The sequence below is a fragment of the Planococcus citri genome, chromosome 3 (assembly GCF_950023065.1).
Source record: "Planococcus citri chromosome 3, ihPlaCitr1.1, whole genome shotgun sequence".
Lineage (NCBI taxonomy): Eukaryota > Metazoa > Arthropoda > Insecta > Hemiptera > Pseudococcidae > Planococcus > Planococcus citri.
Genome location: NC_088679.1, coordinates 36,945,373 through 36,969,519, shown reverse-complemented (window position 1 = coordinate 36,969,519; position 24,147 = coordinate 36,945,373). Strand labels below are relative to the sequence as shown.

Below are 24,147 nucleotides of genomic sequence, written 5' to 3'. Positions count from 1 at the left end.
CATACTCGGAATTAAATATTAAAAAAATTATCGCATTTAGCTTTGAATAAAAACCAAGCATACGCTTTTAATTTGCCAGTCTTTTGTACCATTATATTCGCATAACACCATAATGCATCCTGCTTGTACGTAAACTAAGCATATCCCAAAAGAATACATTTAGCTTCGAGAACGGGAAAAAAACGTAAAGTAGAACATTTTTCATTACAACAAATACTATACGTAGTGGAAACAAATAGTGATTTTTGAAACTTTTTGCCAACTTTTAACATATCTTGATGGTTATGGAAGTTGAATTTTTTTTCTCACTGTTATCGGTTTCAAAAGAACAATACGTTTATCTAAGTTGCTGTGGGAGTATAAAGTGAAATTTTTCGAAAAACTTTTCTATATTGCTTACGTCGCGAGGTGTTGTTTTACTTTGAATTGTTTTGCATTGGGAAAAAAAGTTGCATTGTTTTAAATATTATTCGCAATACCGTTGATAAAATTTTCAATATTTAATTTAATTTTGACATTCAGCGACGAAACCAATGCACCATATTGTTTGTCATTTCAAAATATACTTAGGTAAAGGAAACAACTTAGCGAATAAGATAAGTTATCGAAACCGAGTAAGCGTCTGTTGCGATGCTTATACGTATGTACGTGTAGGTACCTACTTCAATCTTAAACCGGAAAACATGTCATAATACCTAGAAAAGGTATACTAAATGGGTACGATTTTAAAACATTTATTAGCTCTGTGTCATTGCATACTTGATAATGAGAAGGAAGCCACGTTAAGAAAATCATCTTTGATGACGGAATTCTATCAAAGGCTGACGTACGGTTTAAACTTTAAAATTAGCTGTATCTTTTGCCGAGTCAATCTCATTTCTTGGTGGTTTGCGTTTATAGTTAGTGTGAATGTGAATAGGTCGTCTGCTCGTTTCGAGAGAAACGCAATCTTACATTACGACAAAAGTGATTCTGATGAAGTTTCCTTCAGCTTTCTTGAAAGATCTTTCACCTAATCGTGTAGGTAGTTTTGATTTTCATTTTTTTTTGATGTACTTGAAGCAGCCTTCGGGGTAGTTTATTATATGTAGGTACTAGGTAGTAGGTACCTCTACCTACCGAATTACCAATTTATTGATCGCTAAGTCGAGGTCTTTGTGGTTTCTGAGAATAGGTAGACGTTATGTAAGTAGATATAGGTGGGTAAGTTGGTATAAATATTGAAGAATGTTTTGAGTGTTGAAATCCTACTCAAAATATAAACAAATGTTGGATCCTTGTTTGCATCTCAGAGTTACTTCATATAACTATTCAATTTCTGCTTATTGTTAGTTGAAGAATAAAACTTCTATTTTACTGTATAAGTTGTTTTTGATAACTGAACCTCAAACGTCAAAAAATGAAAACAAGTCATTTCCTACTTACTTACAATGTTGTGGCAAACCTTCCCTAATTATTATGTACATCGTCGGATCTGTTCTGTGCTTTATTCAATCCCGATTCTCCTCAACCTCAACTGACACTCCCCTGCTACGCGCGCAAACTGAAAAATAGCGCTAGTTGACGACATACCATTCTAATTCAGCCTCTTAACTGTGATTTTACCTTTATACAAATATTTAGGGAGAAATTAATTGAGTTTTAGTCTGGTATTCAAAAAACAGAGTTGAGCGATATGTGTTTTTTTACAATGAAAAAAAGTTATAATATGAAGTTGATGCAAAAATTTTATCAGCCGGGCTCGGATACTCTTTCCCTAAAAAAACCCTAAACATGCGCTTAAATACCTATTACCTAAAAAAATGCCAAAATATGCTTCAAAAACGTAAGAATATTCCCTAACGAGTAACGATATGGGCGTTGTTTTACTGGGAAAATCAATTCCTAAACGATTTTACTAATAATATTGTTGTGTGATATACCAAGAATAAAATTCACGAACAAAAATGCACCACAGAGCGTCTTGATTTTCATTACAAAATTTAAAAATTAACAAAAACTGAAAAATGCATGACCAGTGTTGCACATTATGCGGCAAAAAAAATAATGCCAGTTCTACAAATTTTGCGAGAAAAAAATGAAAACATAGCCAAACATGATTCAAAAATTTCAAATTGTGCGAAATATTTTCTAAAAACGCGACAAATTCCCTTAAAAATGTCTAAATATGCGTTTTATGCTTTTATGGTGAAATATGCTTAAATATGCTCCAAGGAATTAGGCTCATTTTCCTGGAAATTTTATGAATCGTGGCGTACAGAAAATATGATCGAGCATAAAAATACGATCCCCGTTTATTATGTAGTTAGTGAATTTGGTAGCAAATTTTTTCCACTTTTCAATGACGCATTCAGTTTTTCAAAAAGGCTGATATTTGTAACTGTTTTTGAAGGAATAAATAAAGCATACCTATTGATTATAGCAAGTGTTTCTAATAAGGCCACTGTAACCAAACGGTAAAATAATCGCAAGAAACCATCAGATATGGTTCTAGAGAGACTGAAAATTGGTTTTTGAAGTCTTTCAAGTCTCAAAAAGAATTGGTATTGTGTATTTTGCAAAGAAGATTACCAAGTTAGTATGCATGAGCTCATCATGCAGAGCTTTTGTCTTTGTACCTCATTTTAATATTAATTTGATCAAGTTTGATGACGACTATCATCTGTAAGTAATTGAAAATAATTGATTCGACTTGATTTAAAGTGTTACTAGGTTTTTTCATCATTCTAATCCATTTTTCGCTTTAAAAATTAAAAGTGACCTTATTAGGAACTACCTATGTGTTTTTGAGTTCCCATAATAAGCCCACATGACTTAAATTGATAGGGAGGGGGGGGGGGGGTAAATGCAATCCGAGGAAAATATTAACTACGCCGCTGTAAAGTAGATGGTTTAAAGTTACTTCCATGAAATTTTTGAAAATTGTTATCAATATCAAGTATTCCATTTCCTTAAAATTAGGGTGGCTTTATTAGGACCACTTACCACCTTAATACTTATAGTTAGCCGAGCACATTTGAGTTTGAAAATTGACTATCGCACTTTTGAATCAATTTAGTAATTTTTTCAGAGCCTTTAACGAAAAGAAGAGATTTAAATTTCAATTTTACTTGACTGAAAATCGAAGCTTTATCTTACCTTCATAATAACCTATTTTATGATGAATTCTTGTTTGTTTCAAAAATAGTGGTGCCGGGATCTTTCTTTGGAGGAGGATAATTGGGTCTATACCAAGTAATTTTGTCCTCATTTTTTTTGGTGAGGAGGAGAAGGAGGAGAAGGAGCGGGAGGGGTAAATCAAGCTGCTCGGAGAGAGAAACCGAATAAATATGCCATTTACGAGTTTTTATCAATTTTTTAAAAAGGTGGGACTTCAGCCACTGAAATTTGCGCGAGGTAGTAGATTTAAAGTAAATAGTGTACGAATATATCCGTAATGTGGGCTTGAGAAGAAGAAAGAAAATTACTATGTACTTTTTATCATCCAAGTTTTTTTTTTTCAAAAAAACTGGACTCTTGGGGGGGGATTCTCACCCTAATACTCCCCCTCCTCCTTAAAACCGGCACTATTGATGAATAAAATTGAGTGCTTTCATTTGTAAACAAAAGTTATCTTACAGAAAGAAAAGACTTAGAGACTAATTAAAATCTGCGAATGAAACAGTAGTGAAAGAGCAGTGATTTTTATCAATTTTGACTTGAAAACAGTAGAAAGTGATTTTCACAAAAAAAAGAGAATAAATTTCAACTGTTCGAGAATAAATTATTGAACAATAACACTATTATGTCTATATTGTTCTAAAATAATAAAACCTATATAAACTGAAAAAATGTTGAAAAAAATGGGAAGGAGATGATGAACATTGTCTGAAAATGTCTTTTGAACGGTATGGTATTGAAGAAGGAGAGATTTCCCGGTTAGATTTTAGACAGTAGACAGTACTAGACACTCTGGCAGTTGATATTTCATTGTATTTTTTTGGCTTTTAATTTTATCACCTGGTAAGTACCTTGCCTATTTTGTTCATCTGCGACCCTATGTAGGTTTTTCAACTGCAGTTGGAGCTGAAATACCAAGTTTTTCCATTCGTCATTTTGTCATGTAGTTTGATACGCCGCGCCGGTACCTACTGGAAAAGAAACCAAATTTTTTACCAGTCCCAAAAATCAGTTTAAAAAAGTCACACTTGAAATTGAATTGCAATTTTCTGGAATGGTGTGATTCTTGTTGAACAATCGAATGGTTTTGCTAGTAGGATTCAGAAAGTCGAATGATAGAATATATCAATAGACTACCTATCGAATGTTTCACTATGTTTTTTAGTTACGTTCCCATTTTAAAAAATTTTGTCACCAAAATCTCTTTGAATAAATTTTGTAAATTTTCAGAGGAAAAAACCTACAATCGCTGAATATCAGAGGCAATTTTTTACTCAAGTTATATTTAAAAATATTACCTAAGTATCGAGTATATTGTAGTTATCCATCCAGTCATACAGTATAGGCTCTAAATAAACATTCAGTCAGAATGTGTTAGCGTTTTAATCAACTTCCATTAATAGCTCATGATAAAAATTAAACTCTTAATATATGTAATTAAGCAGATAACTTGACTGTCAGTAATTCGTATTCGAGATTAAAGCATACGAAAACGCGTTTCTGTAACTTTCTAACATTTATTCGCCTCGTAATAACATCGATTAATCTTAAAATTCTGTAAGTATCCGAATTATTATTCGTGTTTTTCCAATGCTTTTGAATCAACATTGTGAACAAAATGTAATTCCACGCATAATACGTACGAAATTTTTATTTCTGTTTCGATAATCTGCTCGTAAAGGTACCCGCAAGAGAAAAAAGCCATGTATTTTACCTTTTTAAAATTTTTCTCGATATTTTGCATCTTAATAAAACAACACGAAACAGTCGAATTCGATTTGGATTTCGTCGAATCTGCAACTTTCATCGATAAGACAATGCTACTTAAAAAATTTCTCGATGAAAAACACGATCCATTTTGCTACGTCACATCTCCTCGCGGATTCGGTAAAACGACGGTGTTAAAAATGATCGATAAATTTTGCAATATAGAATTAGATAAAAACCATAACCCGAAGCACTGGAGTCAAACCGAAGCGTACAAAATATTTAATAAAACGAAAATAGCTGAAGATAAGGAAACAATGCGTCATCTGGCTCGATACGCGGTTATTTATTTAGATTTGAATTTCACCATCAGTAAACCCTCTCAGATAGACGAATTCATGGTAACCAAAATGTTCAACGAAAGATTACACGAATGCTTTAAAAGATACGAATGGCTAATGCATTTTTATAAAAGAAAATACGCCCAAGAATCCGGCAGCTCTTTAAATACGAGTACGAACAAAATCGACGTGGAATTCCTAGAAAAAGCTTTACACGTGCGAGACGACGATCCCGACTTGAAATCAGTTTTTAAGAAACTAACCGATCTGGATATCGAGCAAAGCTTGACTAAATTGATCGAAATTCTCTACGAGCATTTTAACAGCAGTCGAGTGATCGTATTGATCGATAATTTAGATACAACTTTTAATCAACTTTATACGTTGGCTAATAAAGATCAGGTTTCGGAATTGACGTTTTTATCGAATACTATCATCATTGTACTGTACAATGGATTTTACTTGGTTAACGAAACTGTTTTAAAACAAGCCTTTTGCGTTGGTATTAGCAATCTTGCAATTAACAGCGAAATCAGCGATATGATCGACGATATGCAAATATATAAATTTCTCGACGATGATAACAATATTTACACACCGTTCATGACGTTTTCCGAACAAGATGTAAATCAACTTTGCGAAGCGAATAATTGTACCCAAAATGATATGAAAATAATCAAAACCTATTGCAACGGATATCGCACCAGTGTAAATCGAACGTTCGTTTATAATCCTGCCCTGGTTATCGAATACCTCGAACAAAGAAACCCGAAAGCTATAGATATTTTGAGTAATGTCACCGAGCATGGCAATATTATCAATGTATTCGTGAAAAAATCTAAAGATTTCAAACTGTACTTGGCCACTTTACTCGCAGGAAAATCTGTAACTTTCAGTCTATGGCCCAAGTTCAACTTTTCCGAATTTATGGAGTTGATTCAATACACTTTCGAAAACGTTTACAAGAAGATGTTTGAAAGCATACTAACGTATTGTTACGATCAAGGATTCATTACTCATGCAAAGGCTAAAGGTCATTTTGTCATACCTAATAAAGAAATGAAAAATTATATAGCCGAAATCAAATCCTAATGGATTCGGAATCGAGTAAATGGGAACAAAACTCACCTGAGAGATTTGTATTATGTACCTACCTACCTAATGAATTTTCGAAATATTACGTAGGAAAAATTTTTGAAAACATTTCATTAAGTTGTATGCAACTTCACTGCTGGCAGATGTTCTTTGTTTCTGTTTTTACCTAATACTTTTTGAAAAACTTTTACTTTCGTTTTAAAATCGAATGAAAAATTTACATTCGAGGGCTACAAAAACTTGTTGAACTTGAGAAATGAATTATTCAAGCGATATATTTGGTATATATCTACCTACGTGGAAAAAAACAGCAAAGACAAGAACATGCCTTAGGTAAGATACAAGCATCCAGGACGCAGGAGAAAATATTATAGTTGAACGTTTGATAGCTCAAATAGAATGCTATAAATTTGACGAAAAGAGATGCCTTTTGACTGCATATAATAATGAAACGTATCAAATCTAGTTACTATGTGCGTCCCTTAATGCCAAAGGCTAAATTTACTCACTGCAGTTTTACCTTTTTCGCTCTTTTTTTCAAACCCATATTTTACATCAGCATTGGTGTTCAAACGAATGACTGAAAAATACCACTTGGTGGGTGCTTTTCATTTCAAAACTTGGAATTGGTCACGAAAAACGTTGTCATTGAATTTAAGCTGTCGAACGATATTTCTGTTGTTATTTATTTTTTGAATAAATATTTTAATGCATTATGTACCTAACTATGTACTTCTTGGTTGCTTTTTTTCGTTGCCATTTTCTGGAGAAAAGATAATATTTTGAGATTTTTGTTACAAAAACGAAAATTTTTTTAATGCATGATTTTAGGTTAATATGTATCTACATTGATGACAAAAAAATCAGATTTTTGAAATATGTGGCCCATGAGATGATTCATGTACTTATACCAAACAAAAAATGAGTTCCAAAATTTTTAGTTGTTCAATTTAATCAAAATCCAAAAAATTGGATTTCTTTCTGGACTCGCGAGAAAGTACTCGTAATATTGATGGTTTGGAACTGAGGGAGGGGGATATCAATAAGGCTCTGAACAGTTGAAATGAGTCTTTTCAGAAACTCCTAGTTTTCATTTTACCTATCAAAACCATGTTGAACTTGGTAAACGTAGCCACGTGTAAATTACAAATCATCTTTAGATCAAAATTCCAAAGGATCGTAGGTTAATGTAGTCCTGTCTATTCCATTACGCCACAGAAGTATTGAAGTCTCTAGGTAGGTAATACTTACATTGGCACCTACATCAATATCGTTGCTTTTCAGTTTTATGAAAGTTGTGTAAGTTTTTCTTGACTGAGATGTTGGTCATTGTATTTGTATTGAATACATATTAATTGAAATGATATGTTTTCATCGAAATATAGGGATGAAAATTCAAGGTCACTTACTTTTGACTCTCCTCAGAGAGTTATAATGTATCGTATTTCACACTCAGAGGTTTCTGCATATAGTTGATGAATTTGTGTGTTTCCTATGTAGCTTGTAGGTTCGTAGTGTGTTCATTTCAATCAAATTGTGAAATGTGATTTATTTTGAACATTTTTATTAGAAACAGATAATTAAACAATTTTTTACCGATTTAGATTTTTTTGGATAAAGAATGACATCAGTTTTTTATCAAAATTTTGATTAGGTCTCAAATTTGACTGAAATCAACGACTACGTATTTTTAAAAAATTTTTCAACTACCTACTTATTTCCATAACTCCTTGCCTATTTTGTAAACCCCTGGCCCAATATACGTATTTCTCACCTGTCTTTCAATATTATTCGCGTAGGAGGAATTTGTTCGTTACTTACTTTTCATTACTTATACTCATTCATACCGGCTATGAAATTTTTAACATGGAAAACCTTCAACGAAACACTGAAGTAGGTAATACAATGATTTCCATCGATAACGCGAAGAAAGAAAGAAAGAAAACCAGCCCGCGGTGTTCACCTTTTTACAACCCACTTGGTTTGGAAACTCTACCAAACTCTTTGTCTCATTTGGCGAATCGGATCAAAAGAAAATTAAGGTAAAAAATTTTATTGACATCTTTTAAATTTGAACTTTAATTAACTTTTGCCGCATTTCATCGAGTTCCCGTCTGATATTTTTTTCGCCGCATCTACCTATAATAATTAAAGCTAAACTAATGAACAGCGGCGCGGCTAAAGAATTCATTCAAGTTTAGCACTTCTCGTCGCCGGAAAGGAAACCTTAAATTTATTTTCAAAAGTTTACATCTCGAACAAATTTTAGACGGTTTCGAAGTTTCTACTTAGATTGAGCGAATTCTACATCCTATCCACTATCCTCGTAAGATGGCTCGTCGTCTATGTCGCTGTCGTCGAGTCGCGCCCGTTGATCCTCGCTAAAATGGCTCTAACGCTTGCCAGATTATAGTTAAAAGGCGTATTATCAATTATTACCATTTTCAAAAAGATATTAAGTATATTTTAAGCGATATAACACAAATTTCATGCTTTAAAACTTTTCATCGCTGGCGATAATGATGTACCTTGAATTTTAAAAGCTTTTTTGATAGGTTTACCATATAAAACACCTGCGTTTTTGTTACCGATATACCTACTTGGTAATTTTTGCTTCACAAATCGACTAGTAGGTTCAAATTTTAATGGCTCGATTGTAGTACTAGAACGTACCAGCTGCGGGTAAATTATTCCTATTAACAAATACGTTGACCTGTTCGTTTGTACTGCCAATGTCAAATTAACAAAGATAACTTTCAACATTAAAACATAGTGTTTTCAACTTCATCCCTTCGGTTTTGCTCGCGTGTTACTACCTACCTAATGTATGTATTACCTACTCTGTGGTGGGGAATTTTTATCTAGTGCGAAATAACAGCAATTAACTTCGTGACAGTTTTAACTGGTGATTTTGCACGCTCATGTAGATTTTGACCTGAGAAAAACCTATTCCAATTGCTATACGAGTAAAGATATAATAAATTAGGTATACTTACTTACCTATTCCTACCTGCTGTTTGTGGGTGAAATTCTGACGTATGTAATTGGAAGATGTTTTTGCTTAGAGCATCAAAAGTCGACGGTATCAACGAACCTTTCTTTACATTGAGAAACGTATTTTCATAAAACACTAATGCCTCTGGGACATTATGCGAATGATTAGTTTTCAATGTAAGGGCATGAAATTTTGACAGCACTGTTCTGAATTATGTATGAATAGTATACCTACTTGCATGTTACGAACATAACTTTGTATAGTGTAACAAAAGCTTTTAACAATGTGGAATTTTAACCTGCTATGCTCCTTTTTCTTGAATTTGAATTGTTTTAAAATTTATCGATGGTAAAAAATGTTGGCAGAAGAAAATTCATCGATCGATATCTGCGTTAAAACTTCTTCGTTTCTCACTCTTTATTAGTATTTCAAATTTTCTCCGAATTGTGCTGAGATAATGATTATACTGAATGTATTTAGATAAAATTGAATAAATATCGTACAAACACTCAAGAACGAAATGGACCCCCCCCCCCTTTTAGGCTGATCGAGTCGACAAAGTCGGCGAAATTAGTTTGGATGAAAGCAGATAGGTATTTTTGCCTATAAGAATAGTTCAGTTATTCGCGATATACCTAATTCACATCTAAATTTTAAATGCTTCAAACTTACCGAAAATTAGCGATTATTTTTTTGTCGATTCATGTCATCTCTGGATATTTTTCGCTCTCGCTTTGCTCGGGCTCAAATAAAACTTCGCAATTTGATAGATGTGTGATAAAGTTAATGCCTATTTTAAGGGAGGCCTACTGCTTGATGCAAAATATCACTTTTAATCCAAATCTATATTGTGATGTGATATTGAAAAAACGTTTCAAAAATTTCTCTCATGCTATTTTTGTTCTTTTTTTCTCCACTGTGGTCACTCCGTCTTTGAATGATTTCAATCAAGAGGATGAATTTATTTATTTATACGATTAATGACCAATAATATGATGATAATCTATTTTGGATTTGCAAATCTTGAATTCTTGAAGAAAAAATGATGAAAATTGTACCTGATGATTCGGCAGAGCCTCGACAATTTTTTAATTTATTCTTGAATTTGAAAATTTTTAAAAGCTTTCGCCCTCCTTTCGCTCGGGCTCTTTTATTAATTATTCTAATATTCTCAAAACAATCTAATATAAAAGTACCTACTGAACTTGGAACATATTTGCTAAAAAATTTTAAAACGTTGTGGGTTGAAAAATTGATTTCTCACTCCAAAAATAATACTATTTTACTTCTGAAGATGATGAATTTTCAAAATCTACCGATTCTGAGAAATGTTATATTGCAAAGAAAAAACTCATGTTCCACGATACTACACCTACCAGTAGCAGGAGATACTTTCATACAACAATTACCTATTTTCCGTTTTATTAGGACAGGCATATGTTTCCTAAAATACCGATATTACATTTATTATCATTGAGCTTATCCTTGTCTTCACTGTCATCATACCTATACTTACGCCTTGTACTTTTTATCTGCTTTTCGAAATGACATATCTATTATTGTCCAATATGCTTTTAATATACTTTTTCAACTCATTTTATGGGATAATCTCTACGTGTCGTTGGTTACAACTGACACTCGTATTTTCTGGTCATCTATTTTTTTCATAAAAACGTTTATAACACGGTAACAGTTCTTGATTTTTTTGGAAAAGAAATGTACTTATAGCTTGTGTTATTCCTTGGATATGTACTTTGGTATGTCTAATTGGAGTATTAGATTAAATTTTCACTTTTTCCCACAATAACTAAAGCTGTTAATAAAACTTTTGGAGCTGAAAATATCTCAAAATGATGTATATAATAATCAATTACTTACTTACTTAACAGAGAATGTGAAGGTTCAATCATTTGTGCTTAAATTTGATTTCTAAGGAGCGTGGCTCCCCAGTAGGTACCCATGTTGCAAATTCTCTATGGGTAATTGAATAAAACAGAAATAAACGATTTTAAATCATTACATTTAAGTCATAATATAATAAACTAGAAAAAAATTATTAAAATGAAAAATTTTGAAACTACACGTAAATATACTCGTATAATTACGAGTACAAATGATTCCCTTGAAAATCTTGATAAAATAGTTCTGCGCCACATCACCCAAACCTAAAATACTACCTAATATTAAATGATCATAAATGGAAAAAAGAAATCAATGTGATAAAGATAGATTGACAATTATTTCGGCACAGGTATGGAAACAGTAACGAAACAGAACAAGAAATTTTAGAGACTTATTGAGAATTTCAAAATACATTGGTACAAAAAACAACTGAATAGAATGCAATGGAAACGCAAAATGAGTGATTTTTGTAAGCGTTCCGTTTTTTTTTGATTTTTCGTTTCCAGAAAATATCTTATACATATACCCGCAGATAGAATTTAATGGAATGCTATAGGTATGTAGTATGTACCAAATTGAAAAAAAATACGAGAAACAAGGACTAAGTACCTATGTTATTACATAATGTAGTTCCAGGAGATTGCGTTTAGCCGAATATTTTCAGAAGCAATGAAAGAAGAACTTATTTTGTACATATAATAAAAGTCTACTGAATGCTATGAAAGAGCCACAATAATGATGAGTGACGAATCTGTTCACACTGCAACACAATTTTTTTTTTTAGTGAAAATAATTAAGACATAATGTTTTTATTTGTGCCTATTGTGTTGCTGCCTCCTTCGAGATATCATTGGCATTTTAAATTCCGGAGTGCATAGAAAAGTACGTAATATTGGCAGGTACCGGCGAGAGAAATGGTATTTTTAAGGGATCAAAGGTATTACCTAATCGTCCCAACTACCATTATCTAAATTTTGAGGCACACTTTCGACACGAGTGAGAAAAAGTATATTTTAATGGGCCCTAAAAATATACTTTTTCTCACTCATGTCGAAAATGGATTTCAAAACTCGATGGTACTCGTATGTACTCGTAGTTCGATTATTATATTTTTTTGATAGGAAAATTTAGTTCCTAGAAATGCACTTTCTCTTGCTAGTATTGAAAGTTGATTGCAAAACGTAATGCGGGATGAGATTTTTAATTTTACATAATGCACTTAGATTTAAATTCGAATTTTTCGAAATGAAAACGATTGACTAATACTTGATCAGTTTCCTGGATGAGAGAAGAAAAACGAGTGAAATTACTTCGACTTCAGTTTAGGCTGGATTCGAGCGAGATTATAATTGAGGAATCGATCATCTACGGTTATTAAAAGAGATCATCTGGAACATACTCGTGCAGTTGATCAAAGATCTGTTAGTATCGGTTTCGAAAAATAATTCATCTTTTATTCCTTAATAAATAGGAAAACGTAGCTTTTTTCAACTTATCAAAAGTAACATGTTATGTAGCTCCATACTTCCCCCCCCCCCGTCTCTTGTCAAAACAGAAAATGAAATTTCAACATACGATTATTTACGGTGCATAGATGAAAGATCGTGGTTTCATTATTTCAATATGAATCGTGAAATCATGCTCATGTTTGCTGTTTGTTAACTGTAATTTTGAAATAACCAAGTTCTCTTTGAAATTTTTGTCAAAATGGCAAAAAAAAACATAAAAATTGTTGAAAAATGATTGCAAAAATAATCAAGTTTGTGTTGAAAGCTGTTAAAAAAAATAATAATAAAAAACATTGAAATTTGCTTACTCAATGTTTTAAAATTTTGGTCGCACTAGTATTACCTGGTATGTATTATTGCTTTGAACTATTTTTCAAGTGCTTTATATTGTTGAGTTTGAATTGGTCATTGTTTTGCTGTTTCTTTTGTTTCAAGATTCAAGAATCATCAGGAAAAAAACAAAATCCATGCAAATTATTATGCTAGTTATCTTTGTACAATTATTGTACATATAGTTTTTGAAGACTTTCTAAAACCAGATTCAGAATTGATTAAAAGTTTGTGATTCAACTGAGCACAATTTAATTAGAAATTTCATTTGTAAACTTGAATATAACTTCAATGTAAATAAATGCGTAGGAACATGAAGAAAAAAAAACATTCAAAATTTTGTTGTTAGGTATTATGTAAATCAAATTTTTTTAAAAATAAGTAAATAAAAGTCGATTCACAGTAGCACCGGTAGCGTGGATTACCTTCAAATGGTATTCATTAGAATCAAGCTTTATAGAATGCTGAAGGTAGTCTTCATTGTGTTTTTAATAATCTTAATTTGATGTTACATACGTAGTACGTACATACATATAAGTATAGAAAATTCACATTAGTAATGTTTTTTTTGTAGGTAGAGGTACCTCTCAAATTTACCACATTTTCCACCTTTGGAGGCTTGATTTTCCCTCCACATTTTTACGAGAAGTGCCTAAAATTTTACAGAATTTAGGTCTTCTGTCTTTTAAACTGCATTAGCCAATTACAGACTATAAAAGTGGTTTTGCGGAAAGAAAAAAATTCCGAAATGAAAAATTTCATCAAATAGTAGCTATAACCTTATATGTAGTATGTAGCTGCTACGAATAATTTATTTTCATACTATTCCATGTGTAGGACTGAAGGAATGGTAGAATAATTTTTACAGATGAATAATTCGACCACATACCTTCCCTCCAGTACCTATAGTTTATAATATGATATGTCTGGCGAAATATTTCTCATGTGCAGATATCTCAAGTCCGAAAATTATACACGTAGCGATGTACGCGAGTCCAGCATTCGCATGTATTTATGGGCAATGCGTGGTAATAGATTTTTATTACGGCCAAGATGTGAAATTGAAATGAAATACGAGCTCGAATGTTTGCTTAGCTTTGATAAGATTTTATTTCACTCTATCATATCTCGCTGCGTTAATTTTAAGTGCCATTTATTTCGCCATGAAATTTAAGACAAAGCGAAATCTTAATTAAAGGTTTCCGGTTTCTTTTTTTCCCTCTCTTTTGGTAAGCGTACCTACCTAACGATTTTTTCTCAAGATTTCATAAAACTTTCGTTATAGCTTTCGGTACTTTGGTATTGGCCCAATAAAACATCAAACACCTAATTTGCCCCAACTTTGACTACAAAACGGTTTCAAAGTGAGTCACGAATCAAAAGCTTTGTGAAAGTATAAATCGGCAAACACAGGCAGGAAATTCCATTTACAAGATACATTATACTTACCTATCGAATACTGGCACTTTGACAATACCCAACAGCCCGACACAAAATTCGAATCTAGTCCTTAACACGAGCTGAAAAATTTTCAAGATAGAATCATCCGTGAGAAAACGAATCGAGTTTTTAATTTTTTTCCTCCGCTTTTACAAGTGATACGCAACTATCGTGTACTTTTACCAATGCTTTTGTGATCATGAAAAACACTCTCCAGACGAAACTTGGCTCTATAAAAGGCCTTTAGAATTTGTATCTCGTTACAGCCTGATGGTATAGGTTAAGGTAGGTATGCAGTCTAAATTCCCTGTGGCCTTGTCTGATCATTGAGAAAGGCTTGATTCTTTGATGTGAATGAGATTATGGCAAACGAAACGTAAATACGTATTTTTTGGCTACTTTAATTGAAATTTAACGAAATACAGCGTTTTGTAGGCCTGCAGATAGTTTATTTTCAGGGCTAAGCTGATGAAATTTTAATAGGTACGCGTAGAATGAGATTCCAGTTCTGTAGTTGGACCAGTGTTGTTTGCTTAATAACGTTTCACAATATTCGTCTGCGTTAATTTTTTCCTATTTTCTGTAATTAGAAATTGTTTGACGGTTGCGTGGCGAGGAAAATATCGCACTTGCGTTTTTTTTTTTTTTTTTTTTTTTTTTCAGCTAAGTAGGTACATTAAATCAATCTTACCATCATTGTAAATTTCTAAGTTTGAATACAATTTAAAAAAAATAAAAAATGTAACGTTTTTGAAAAATTATTGTATGTATTTTAAAATAGATGCATATAAAAATGAGCTTACTTACTTGTAAAATTTAATTTCAAAAATAATTAAGAGGATAAAAGTACTATTTTAAAGTGCAGATGAACATCATTTGGATATCTAGATTTTGATGTATGCATTGATATTTTTATCCGTACCTGCATTAATTTTATCCGCTTTAGCAGCACTTTTTTCCCGCATTTGCTATCTATTGTACATTTGATTTTCATTTTTTTAAAAGTACTTTTCAAGCATTGTAATTTATCCATTTTTTTCACTCTTATTCTGAAGTGATGGAAAATTATGGTTCGAATCAAATGACCGTAAAAAATCATGATCTATTCAAAATTTTGAGGAAGAGAATGACAAAATAGAATCAAGATTTTCACGGTAATGTGCCTAGGTACCTTTTTTTGTTGATGCTAAGTTTTGTCTTTTTCAGTTTGACGAAAGTATTGATTTAATTGCTTTTACCTATCTACTAATTTTCTACTTACCTATTTATATGTAGAACTGCCTGTTTTTCTATTCAAAATTTCTCAAATCACTTTCAAAGTATACCTACCAGAACAAGACAGAACTGCCCGTTAGAATTTCGCTTGACAGAATTGAACACTCAGCATAAATTTTCTTCCAGTAGTGGTCGAATAAGATTCTTTTGCTGAATATCTAATTCTAATCCACACTATTTTCATATGGACTAATTTTATGAAAAATCTTTAAAATTTTTTATTCTCATTCGTAGAAAACTTTTTCTTCATTTTGAATGTCGACAATCTTTTCCTGTGCGTTGGAGGACACGAGTGAATACATAGAAACTACCAATGAAAATCATACTCGTCCTTGAGAAGAAAAAGAATCACAGACTGTGGGTTTTTTGTGTTGGTGTCTGGAAAGTTTTAAATGAAAAATTGTTCATTTCCCACCGCGATAAAATGAATTAAACAGAAAAACCAAGTCGAAAAATAACAGTCAACGGATATCTCAAAACTCAAAGCTTTTTCGCATTCGTCATGTAATAATGAAACGCAAGAAAATGAGTTTTTAAGCCATGTTTTGAATACTGAACACAAAAAAATGTTCTCAAGGTGTACATATTTTCAATGTCAACTTTTACCTTCTACTTGATGGCACGTATGCGTTGGCGAAATGATACAAATATTTACCGAATAATTTTTCAAACAAAATACTACAAAATTCTACATTTTACTTTGAAAATTACAGATAAATAAAGGAAATGTTCCTCCTCTTATGCCCAACTTTTTCCAACTTCGGTATTTTAAAAAGCCACATAGTATTTTTTTTGTGCGTTAAATTCGAGCAGGAAAATTTTTCTTCGACTGTTTGATTTGAGACGAGGTTGGAAAAATTTTTTTAAATGAATATTTTCTCTTATTTCAGTTTTCTTTTTCCAACTTCCACGCAATTTCCTATCTTTTCTTTTTTGTTTTCGTTTTTTCCCCCAAACCGTAATACGAACCTTGAAAATGGCAATATTTCTTAAACACACGAAAACAAATTTAGCGTAAAATTTGAACTACTAATGCCGGTTCCAGACTATGCGCGGTTCGCGTTTCGTGGTTCGCATTTTGAGATTCGTGAAGGATTCGCGATAAAAATGATGAAATACGAAACACCTCGAATTTGCACTCTACACACTATTCGTATTTCGTCGATATATGTACATTTGACAAGAACGAACTTGAAAATTCGTCAACGAATCGCGAATCCCTTTGACGATTCGTCTAAAAACCGCCCGGTCGAGAGATCGGGCGCGAAACGCGAAACGTGAAAAAACTGATTCGTGATGATTGCGAATCACCACGAACAGGTGCGAAATGTGATCTACACACTATTCGCAGTTCGCGATATATTCGCGAATCATGTTTTTTTCGTGGTGATTCGCGCATAGTCTGGAACCGGCATAAAGAAAAGACGAGCGAACACATCAAAGTCAACGTAGCACCTTTTCACAGAGCTCACGACAGGGGCTAGTGTTTTTGGAAATTGCCAGATTCGTATTTCTACACTCGAAAACAAAACATGTGTATTTGAAAAATGTGTAAAATACAACGTTGAAATACTCGTCGTTGCTATGATATCGCGTACCTAGCACCTACCTACGAGTATATCTACGTGCTACATGAACGTAGTATATAAAGTATGTTGTTTCTTCAAAGAAAGTAGACATTTTTTCTGAAAAGAAATATTTTCCCCATCAATTTTTCACTACGAAAAATCTAACTTGGTAATGCTTCTCTTTGTATAAATTTAATTTATCAAATAAAATAAAAGACGACAATGTGGAATTGTTTTTCTGTATTTTTTCGCAATTTTCTTCACCAATTTCGTCGTGACTCTAATGAAAAAATAGTTCCTTTGCTTAAATAAGAGCGTACCTATATGAGTAATATATGTACAATTCAATAACGAAGCTCTCGAGTATATCCTATCCTTTTACACACCTCCATCATTGCAAGTATCTTGGATCCTCGAATTCCAAAGTCGATTTTATAATATAGACTAAATGAACACATGTTGCGATGATTTATTTGTGCGCAATATGCTTCAACACCATGGTGTCATTGGTAGTCAGGACAGGTCTCAGTTAGAATAAATTTCTATATACGGTATTGCTGATTCGATACCCGGAATGCCGGAATATCGCGACTGAAATGAAAAATTTGCCACGTCGTCTAAGTGCATATAATTGTGCACAGTTCATACGAGTGTATGTAAATAGCCGAATTATCCAGTTTTGTGAAAACTCCTGCGAACACGAGGAAGTCCTCGTATCTTGACCTACTTGTACTTTTCGCTGACAGTTTTGAATTGGCGGCAAATTTTCGATAATCGAGGTTTACTATTGTGTATCACTCTTGAAGCACATTAAACACCGATTGATAGAGTCGACAAAAGAACCATTTAACCGCGTACGAAAGAGAAAATTCATCCAAGTGAAAAGGAAATTCGACAACTTGGTGGTGCCTACCTTCTCTATCTTGCTGCGTTTCCTTATCTAAAAATGGCTCGTGTTGAAACGTAGTGTAAATTTCGGCCTGAAAAATGTAGGTATAACTTATTAACACGTGTCTATAAGGAGACAAAATGAATGGATTTTTTAGGAGAAGGGGTCCATCACAGTGTCACAAGAAATGACAACTTTGCCTATCTAAAATTTTCAACAATTCAAACACTTGTCAAATTTAATAAACCTTAAACTACCTAAGTACCTACCTTTTTTTAATAAAAAATTAATTTAATTGATTATTACTTCAGTAAAAGTAACTATGTACCTACTACCTACCTACCTACTCACATATGAAAAATGAATTCAAATTTTTTGGTGGTTGGTGCACATGTACTCGTATAATTGTATATAGTCAGGTTATTAAAGATAGTATATCCTTATCCTTAAGGGTAAATATGTACCAGGTACTTTATCTGTCATTATAATGTGAAATTGTGCTTTTTCATTTTGTATGCATATCAACAGTGATTTGATGTGTTTTGCAATTATTTTTCTACTTTTTTTCGCACGACTAATATGTACTCGTACCTATGTAGTACCTAGTACCTACACTCAGAATCATCAATGTGTTCCAGGAACGCCCATGAATCCTTTAATGTGTGCATTCCTTTGAAAAGGAAATCTGCGCTGCAGATGTCTCTATATGGAACTCCTATATTTAGAGATTGTATGCCAGTATTGATGCAATAAGTACTTAAACGAATTAAAATTAATGTAGGAGAACATATTTTAGCCTGCAGATCGATTTTTCTAATTTTGTTGCCTGAAACTGGCGATATCTATGTAACTCTGTAAATCTATATGATGTACTGGAAAATGATATTATAATCACTTACTAAAATGTTCCGCTTGATTGAATAATACATGTTCCTGGAAAGCGCATGCCGGCATCGGTGCATAGTTTAGGCATGAAAAGCAGCCACTTAGAACGCGACATTTCTGGGGGCGGCAAATTTTTTGAGGTAAAAAATAATAAAAACAAACTCAATTGATCATTATGAAAAAAGCCATGGATCTGACGTGAGTGGAAATGGAATTCAAGAGTATCAGTAATCGAAGAAAAAGGTCAAGAAAGGAAAGAAATTTTTTGATGAGACTGCCGATACTGATCAAAATTTTGATGATCCCAAAGACAATTTTCGAATGGATACGTTTTCACCAATTTATTATTGGTCATTTCCTGAGTAAGCTGAATACCAAAAAGTGCGTACACAAAATTTGTGAAAAATTTTTCATTCTTGCTCTCTAAATTTGAAACAGTCAATTTCACTGCTTAGCAGTCACGACATTTTGCCTTTTTAAAGCAGTAGTTTTTTTTTTACTGCAAAACAGTGAAAAATTACTGAATTGATCAGTCAAAATGATTTTTTACTGACCAACTCAGTAATTTTTCACTGTTTTGCAGTAAAAAAAAACTACTGCTTTAAAAAGGCAAAATGTCGTGACTGCTAAGCAGTGAAATTGACTGTTTCAAATTTAGAGAGTGGGTCAACTTCCAATCTTAATAAATAACGATGTAAGTGATTGACTTCCAATTGAGGAAAAAGCCAAAATACTGATCAACATTTACAAAAATGGTATTGTAGAAGAATTTCATTGTTGAAGTGATGATTTTGAAAGACTACTTGAAAGAATTGAAATTTGGAAACAATTTTCAGCTTTCTTGAAAGTGGAGGTTTTTATTCTAGTTGTGTTTTCACCCCCCCCCCCAATCACTGAATGATGACAGAAAAGGCGGCTTTTTCAAATGGCTTTGAGTGGCCAAATTCTTAATGCGCCTCTGAAGGTGTAACATGCTAACAATGCATACGTATTTGTACATGTAAACACGTACTGAGTAAAAAAAAAAACATTATTATTATATTATACGGTAGAGTACAGAGCAAGGCGAATAAAAATTTAAAGGAGAGAAAAAAAATTATTAGGGATAAGAAGAGCCATATTAAAATAACGTTTTGAAAAAAACTGATTGAGCTTTTTTCATCACGTATCATGTTAAAAATCTGACAAGAGTGATATTTCCTAGGTTTCTGATTGTCTCTAGATCATTTCAATACATACATCGAGGAGTGAAAACTCAACTCGGATCCGAATCAAGTTCAACGACCATCGAAAATTTAGTACCTACACAATATAGAGGTAATATAATTAATCGAATCGAAAGTTAACAAGAGCACAACATGAAACAGGAAAATAGCAGTGAAGGGAGTTTTAGAATGAGGACTCGACACAGGTTCACTAAAACCATCACTCGAAATTTGTTTACGTTTTAGGTACCCAAAAAATCCGCACAGCGAAGATTTTTTTTCAAACGCAGGGAAGAAAATACCATCCGGTGGGGACGGGTAGGCGAGGAGTCACTAGTGATTGTGAATTTGTATATCTACGATTTGAGCGATAAAGAGAGGGAATCTCTTCCTTGCCTTATTCATCACACAATTTGGAAAAATGGAAGTGTTTGAGTCGGAGATGAGCTACTTTTTGAAAGAGAGAGGTTAGAGGTACATATATTTACTTTTTTTCTTTGCATACAATACCAAAATATCCACACACCAATATTGAGGGGAAGAAATTAGGCGATGAAAATTGTTGAAAATAAAATTCACAATATTTTCTTGCACCTTCTCAAAAATGTACTTACTTATATTGGAAAGAAATTCGAAAAATTATACATAGGTATTTCTAACTGTCAAATAATTAAGTTAGAATATTTCAGATTTTTAATCAGAAAAATGAACTTGAAAATGTCAATTTCTGCAACTGAAAAAAAATGAAGTAAATGCTTTACCTATAAAATCACAATAGGTATTGATTGTATTTATAATATCCAGCACATTCCTTAGGTGAGTACCTGACCAGAAATTTTTATTTACGTTAATGTGAAGCCTGGATGAATAAGGTCAAAAGGCTGACAAATGTTCTTTTTTAGGAACATAGGATAATATTTTTAGTCTAGTAACCATAACCACTGTTTTTTTTGTTGTTTTTCTTCGAAGAATATGGCATTTTTATCAAGTGGTAATTCTTACAAGTTTTCAAATGACCCCAAAAATTAGAGCTCCGGGAATGCATGGCTCATCGAAAAAAAATTTCAATAGAAAGAAAATGTGTTAAAATTATAATTTTCTCTGAGCATTTCTGTGCCATTGATTTAAAACTATTAGGTAGATATATATTACGTAATAAAAAAATGTGTTCATTTTTGGCATTGAAAGGCTGAGATCGCAAACTCAAAAATTCAGATTCCTAAAACTATGAAGCAGTCTGCGATTCCCCAAAATTGAAGCACTGTAGGCCCCACGCCATTCAAATATATCAATTTATATGTACTACGAATACTAAATCGTAGAGATCTTACGTTTTTTTTTAAATTTTGATTTTCGATTGCAGAAAATGTATTTAATATGAGGTGCAATTTGCCATACTTAATAAAAGAATGTTTCTGTATTACCCATTTAAAAATGTAAATAATAATTCGGGTTAAATACCACGTCTGTGGTTCTGTATGACCCTAGACTTAGAAGTTGGGTTGAGGAATTTTTCTATTCCTCTTAGTATTTGCCTTTGCTAGCTTGAGTAACATACGTGCCCACTCTATGTACCCACGCCTTGATGGTAAGCATTGCTAAGTATAGGGATTTAGAATTCTCCAAAAATGAACTGCATAATTTTCAAAAAAGAAAGTTTCTTTGCCTTCAATGCAACTAGGGTGAAATTGTTGAAATGATAAACGTCTTTGAATATTGTGAACTATGCAATTCAAATAAAAAATGAATTTGGAGAATTCGATCACAATTATCATGAAAGATATCGTAAGTACTCAATCGTGGTATTTTGACACCCTGAGCACTAATCACACAATAATTTTAGCCGAATTTCCCAAAAATTTTCTTTTTTATTTGAATTTGAATGTCTTTTTGGGTTCTAATGCTGAAAATTAACGGCTATTTTTTCGTTTTCATTTGAGAATTCAATGCAGATACCATATGTTTCAACTCATCACAATCACTGTCAACAGTTTTTTGAGAAAAATTGACATTGAGACATGAATCACTTACTTTTTAGAAAAATTTCCAATGAAGCTCACTCGAATAACTACGTTTTGAATATTGGAAACATTAAAAAATTAGAAACAAAAAAATTGAAATTAAAAAATTAAATTAGAACAAAAAAAAATTAAGAATGTAGATTTTGAAAAAAAAATTCATTGATGGGTATAGGTTTCCATTTTATTATTTTTTTTTAATTAATTGAGGATGAAACTTGGAATTTTTCCCCATAAGTATGAAAACCAATAGTTTTAATTTTCACAGTAAAAAAAAAGCTTACAAAAGTTTGCAGTTCTACTACGAGAAGGATCACCTCGTACATGATGGGTTGATTCATATTAATATTTAAGTACACTTACCTACTTAAAGCCACTTTTGACATTTCAGCACGGACTGGATCATAAGATCCGGTTGTGAGATCTTTCAACTGTTTGAAGACCGACTTTTCTTCAAATAAAAATCTTTTACAAACGAAGGATCAAAATATGAAGAAAATTGATCTTGAAAATGATCTAAAATGCCATCAAAAGAGTGCGGAGGATTTAGCTTACCTATACCCTTTGAAAAATCTCAATAAACAGGCTGGTGCTTTATTAAAAAAAATTAAGTGTTATGCATTCGACCTTCAACAATGTTTGCCTACGCCGAAGCCGATGTTAAATTGCAATACTGCAATTTACAAAAGAAAATTGTGGACATACATCTTGACATTTCGAGATATGGGTGTAAATGAGGTAGTTAATAGTGTCAACTCGTTGTAATATGAGTGGCTGCCTTGTTTTCATAAATGTACAGGAACGGAAATTCTTACAAAAAATGTAGTGATGTTCATTTCAAAGTCTTTAAGTTTAATTTAACATTAATAAAAAAATATTGAAAAGGTGAATGAAAATGGAATTCTTTTCTACTTCCTTGTACATCTCTATTAAACTCTCGTCTCTCAATAGTAAAATTAGGTATAAAGTTCATCAAACGGTAATTCATACCTGCAACGTAAAGCAGGTAAAAATATTAATAAGTACCTTCATGAGAAGCAACACTCGCTTTTATAGTCTCTTAATACGCATAAAGTAAAACACCATTATTTTGGCTACGAAACGCAATACCTACCCGAACCTTTTAGTAAAACTTTATAATCCTCAACGGGTATCGAACTTATGCACTCTTCCTTTTAGCGTGTCAAAGTCGTTATTTCTACATTCAGTAGGTTGAAAATTTTCTCACCCTTTCTACCCGTGTGGCGTAACCGTATCGTTGACTAGACCACTTGAAACAATCGGAATATTTTTCGTAATCGTTTCCTCTTGCATGATTTATCGTAAAATATTCCTACGCGTATCGTATTTATTTTATAACCCCTTTGTTTTTGTTTTTGTTTTTTTTTTTGTTTCAAAATTCATTTACCTACTTTTAAAACTGTATGCTGTTTAATTGACAGATTTCGGTTACATGGCCCAAAACAATTTATCATACCGCGAGGTAATTTTGTTAAACGCCAACCAATATAAATAGGGTTAAGCTCGAATCTAGGAAAAAAAGCTTAACCGCATATGTACGAGTATTTTATACCGGAAAACGCGCTAAAAATAAGTAAAATGCTATTGTTTTCGTTTTGAGAAAAAAACGATTTTTTTTTGTTCTTCCTCTTCAGGAAATTCGCTAGGGATTTTGTTTGATTGATTTTTATTCTTTTCTCTTTCCATGTACCGAATACGTGCTCTAATTCGAATATGTAGATGTGTGTGTGTTTTTTTTCGAGTATTTGTTTCCAGTTCCACGTACGGTACCTAGTTTTAATCATTGTGGCGCGATAGGAAATCATCATT

The 24,147-nt window shown here is 32.5% G+C and overlaps 2 protein-coding genes across 5 annotated transcripts in view; both read left to right on the top strand.

The window, feature by feature from the left end:
* The window catches only part of LOC135838348 (GTP-binding protein Di-Ras1), a 176,910-nt gene that overhangs the window by 54,575 nt on the left and 98,188 nt on the right, over positions 1-24,147 (top strand). The window lies entirely within an intron of this gene.
* LOC135840776 (uncharacterized) lies at positions 4,613-7,022 on the top strand. The gene has a single exon (XM_065357450.1). It carries the CDS (start codon positions 4,863-4,865, stop codon positions 6,297-6,299), a length of 1,437 nt encoding a protein of 478 aa, XP_065213522.1. The 5' UTR covers positions 4,613-4,862; the 3' UTR covers positions 6,300-7,022.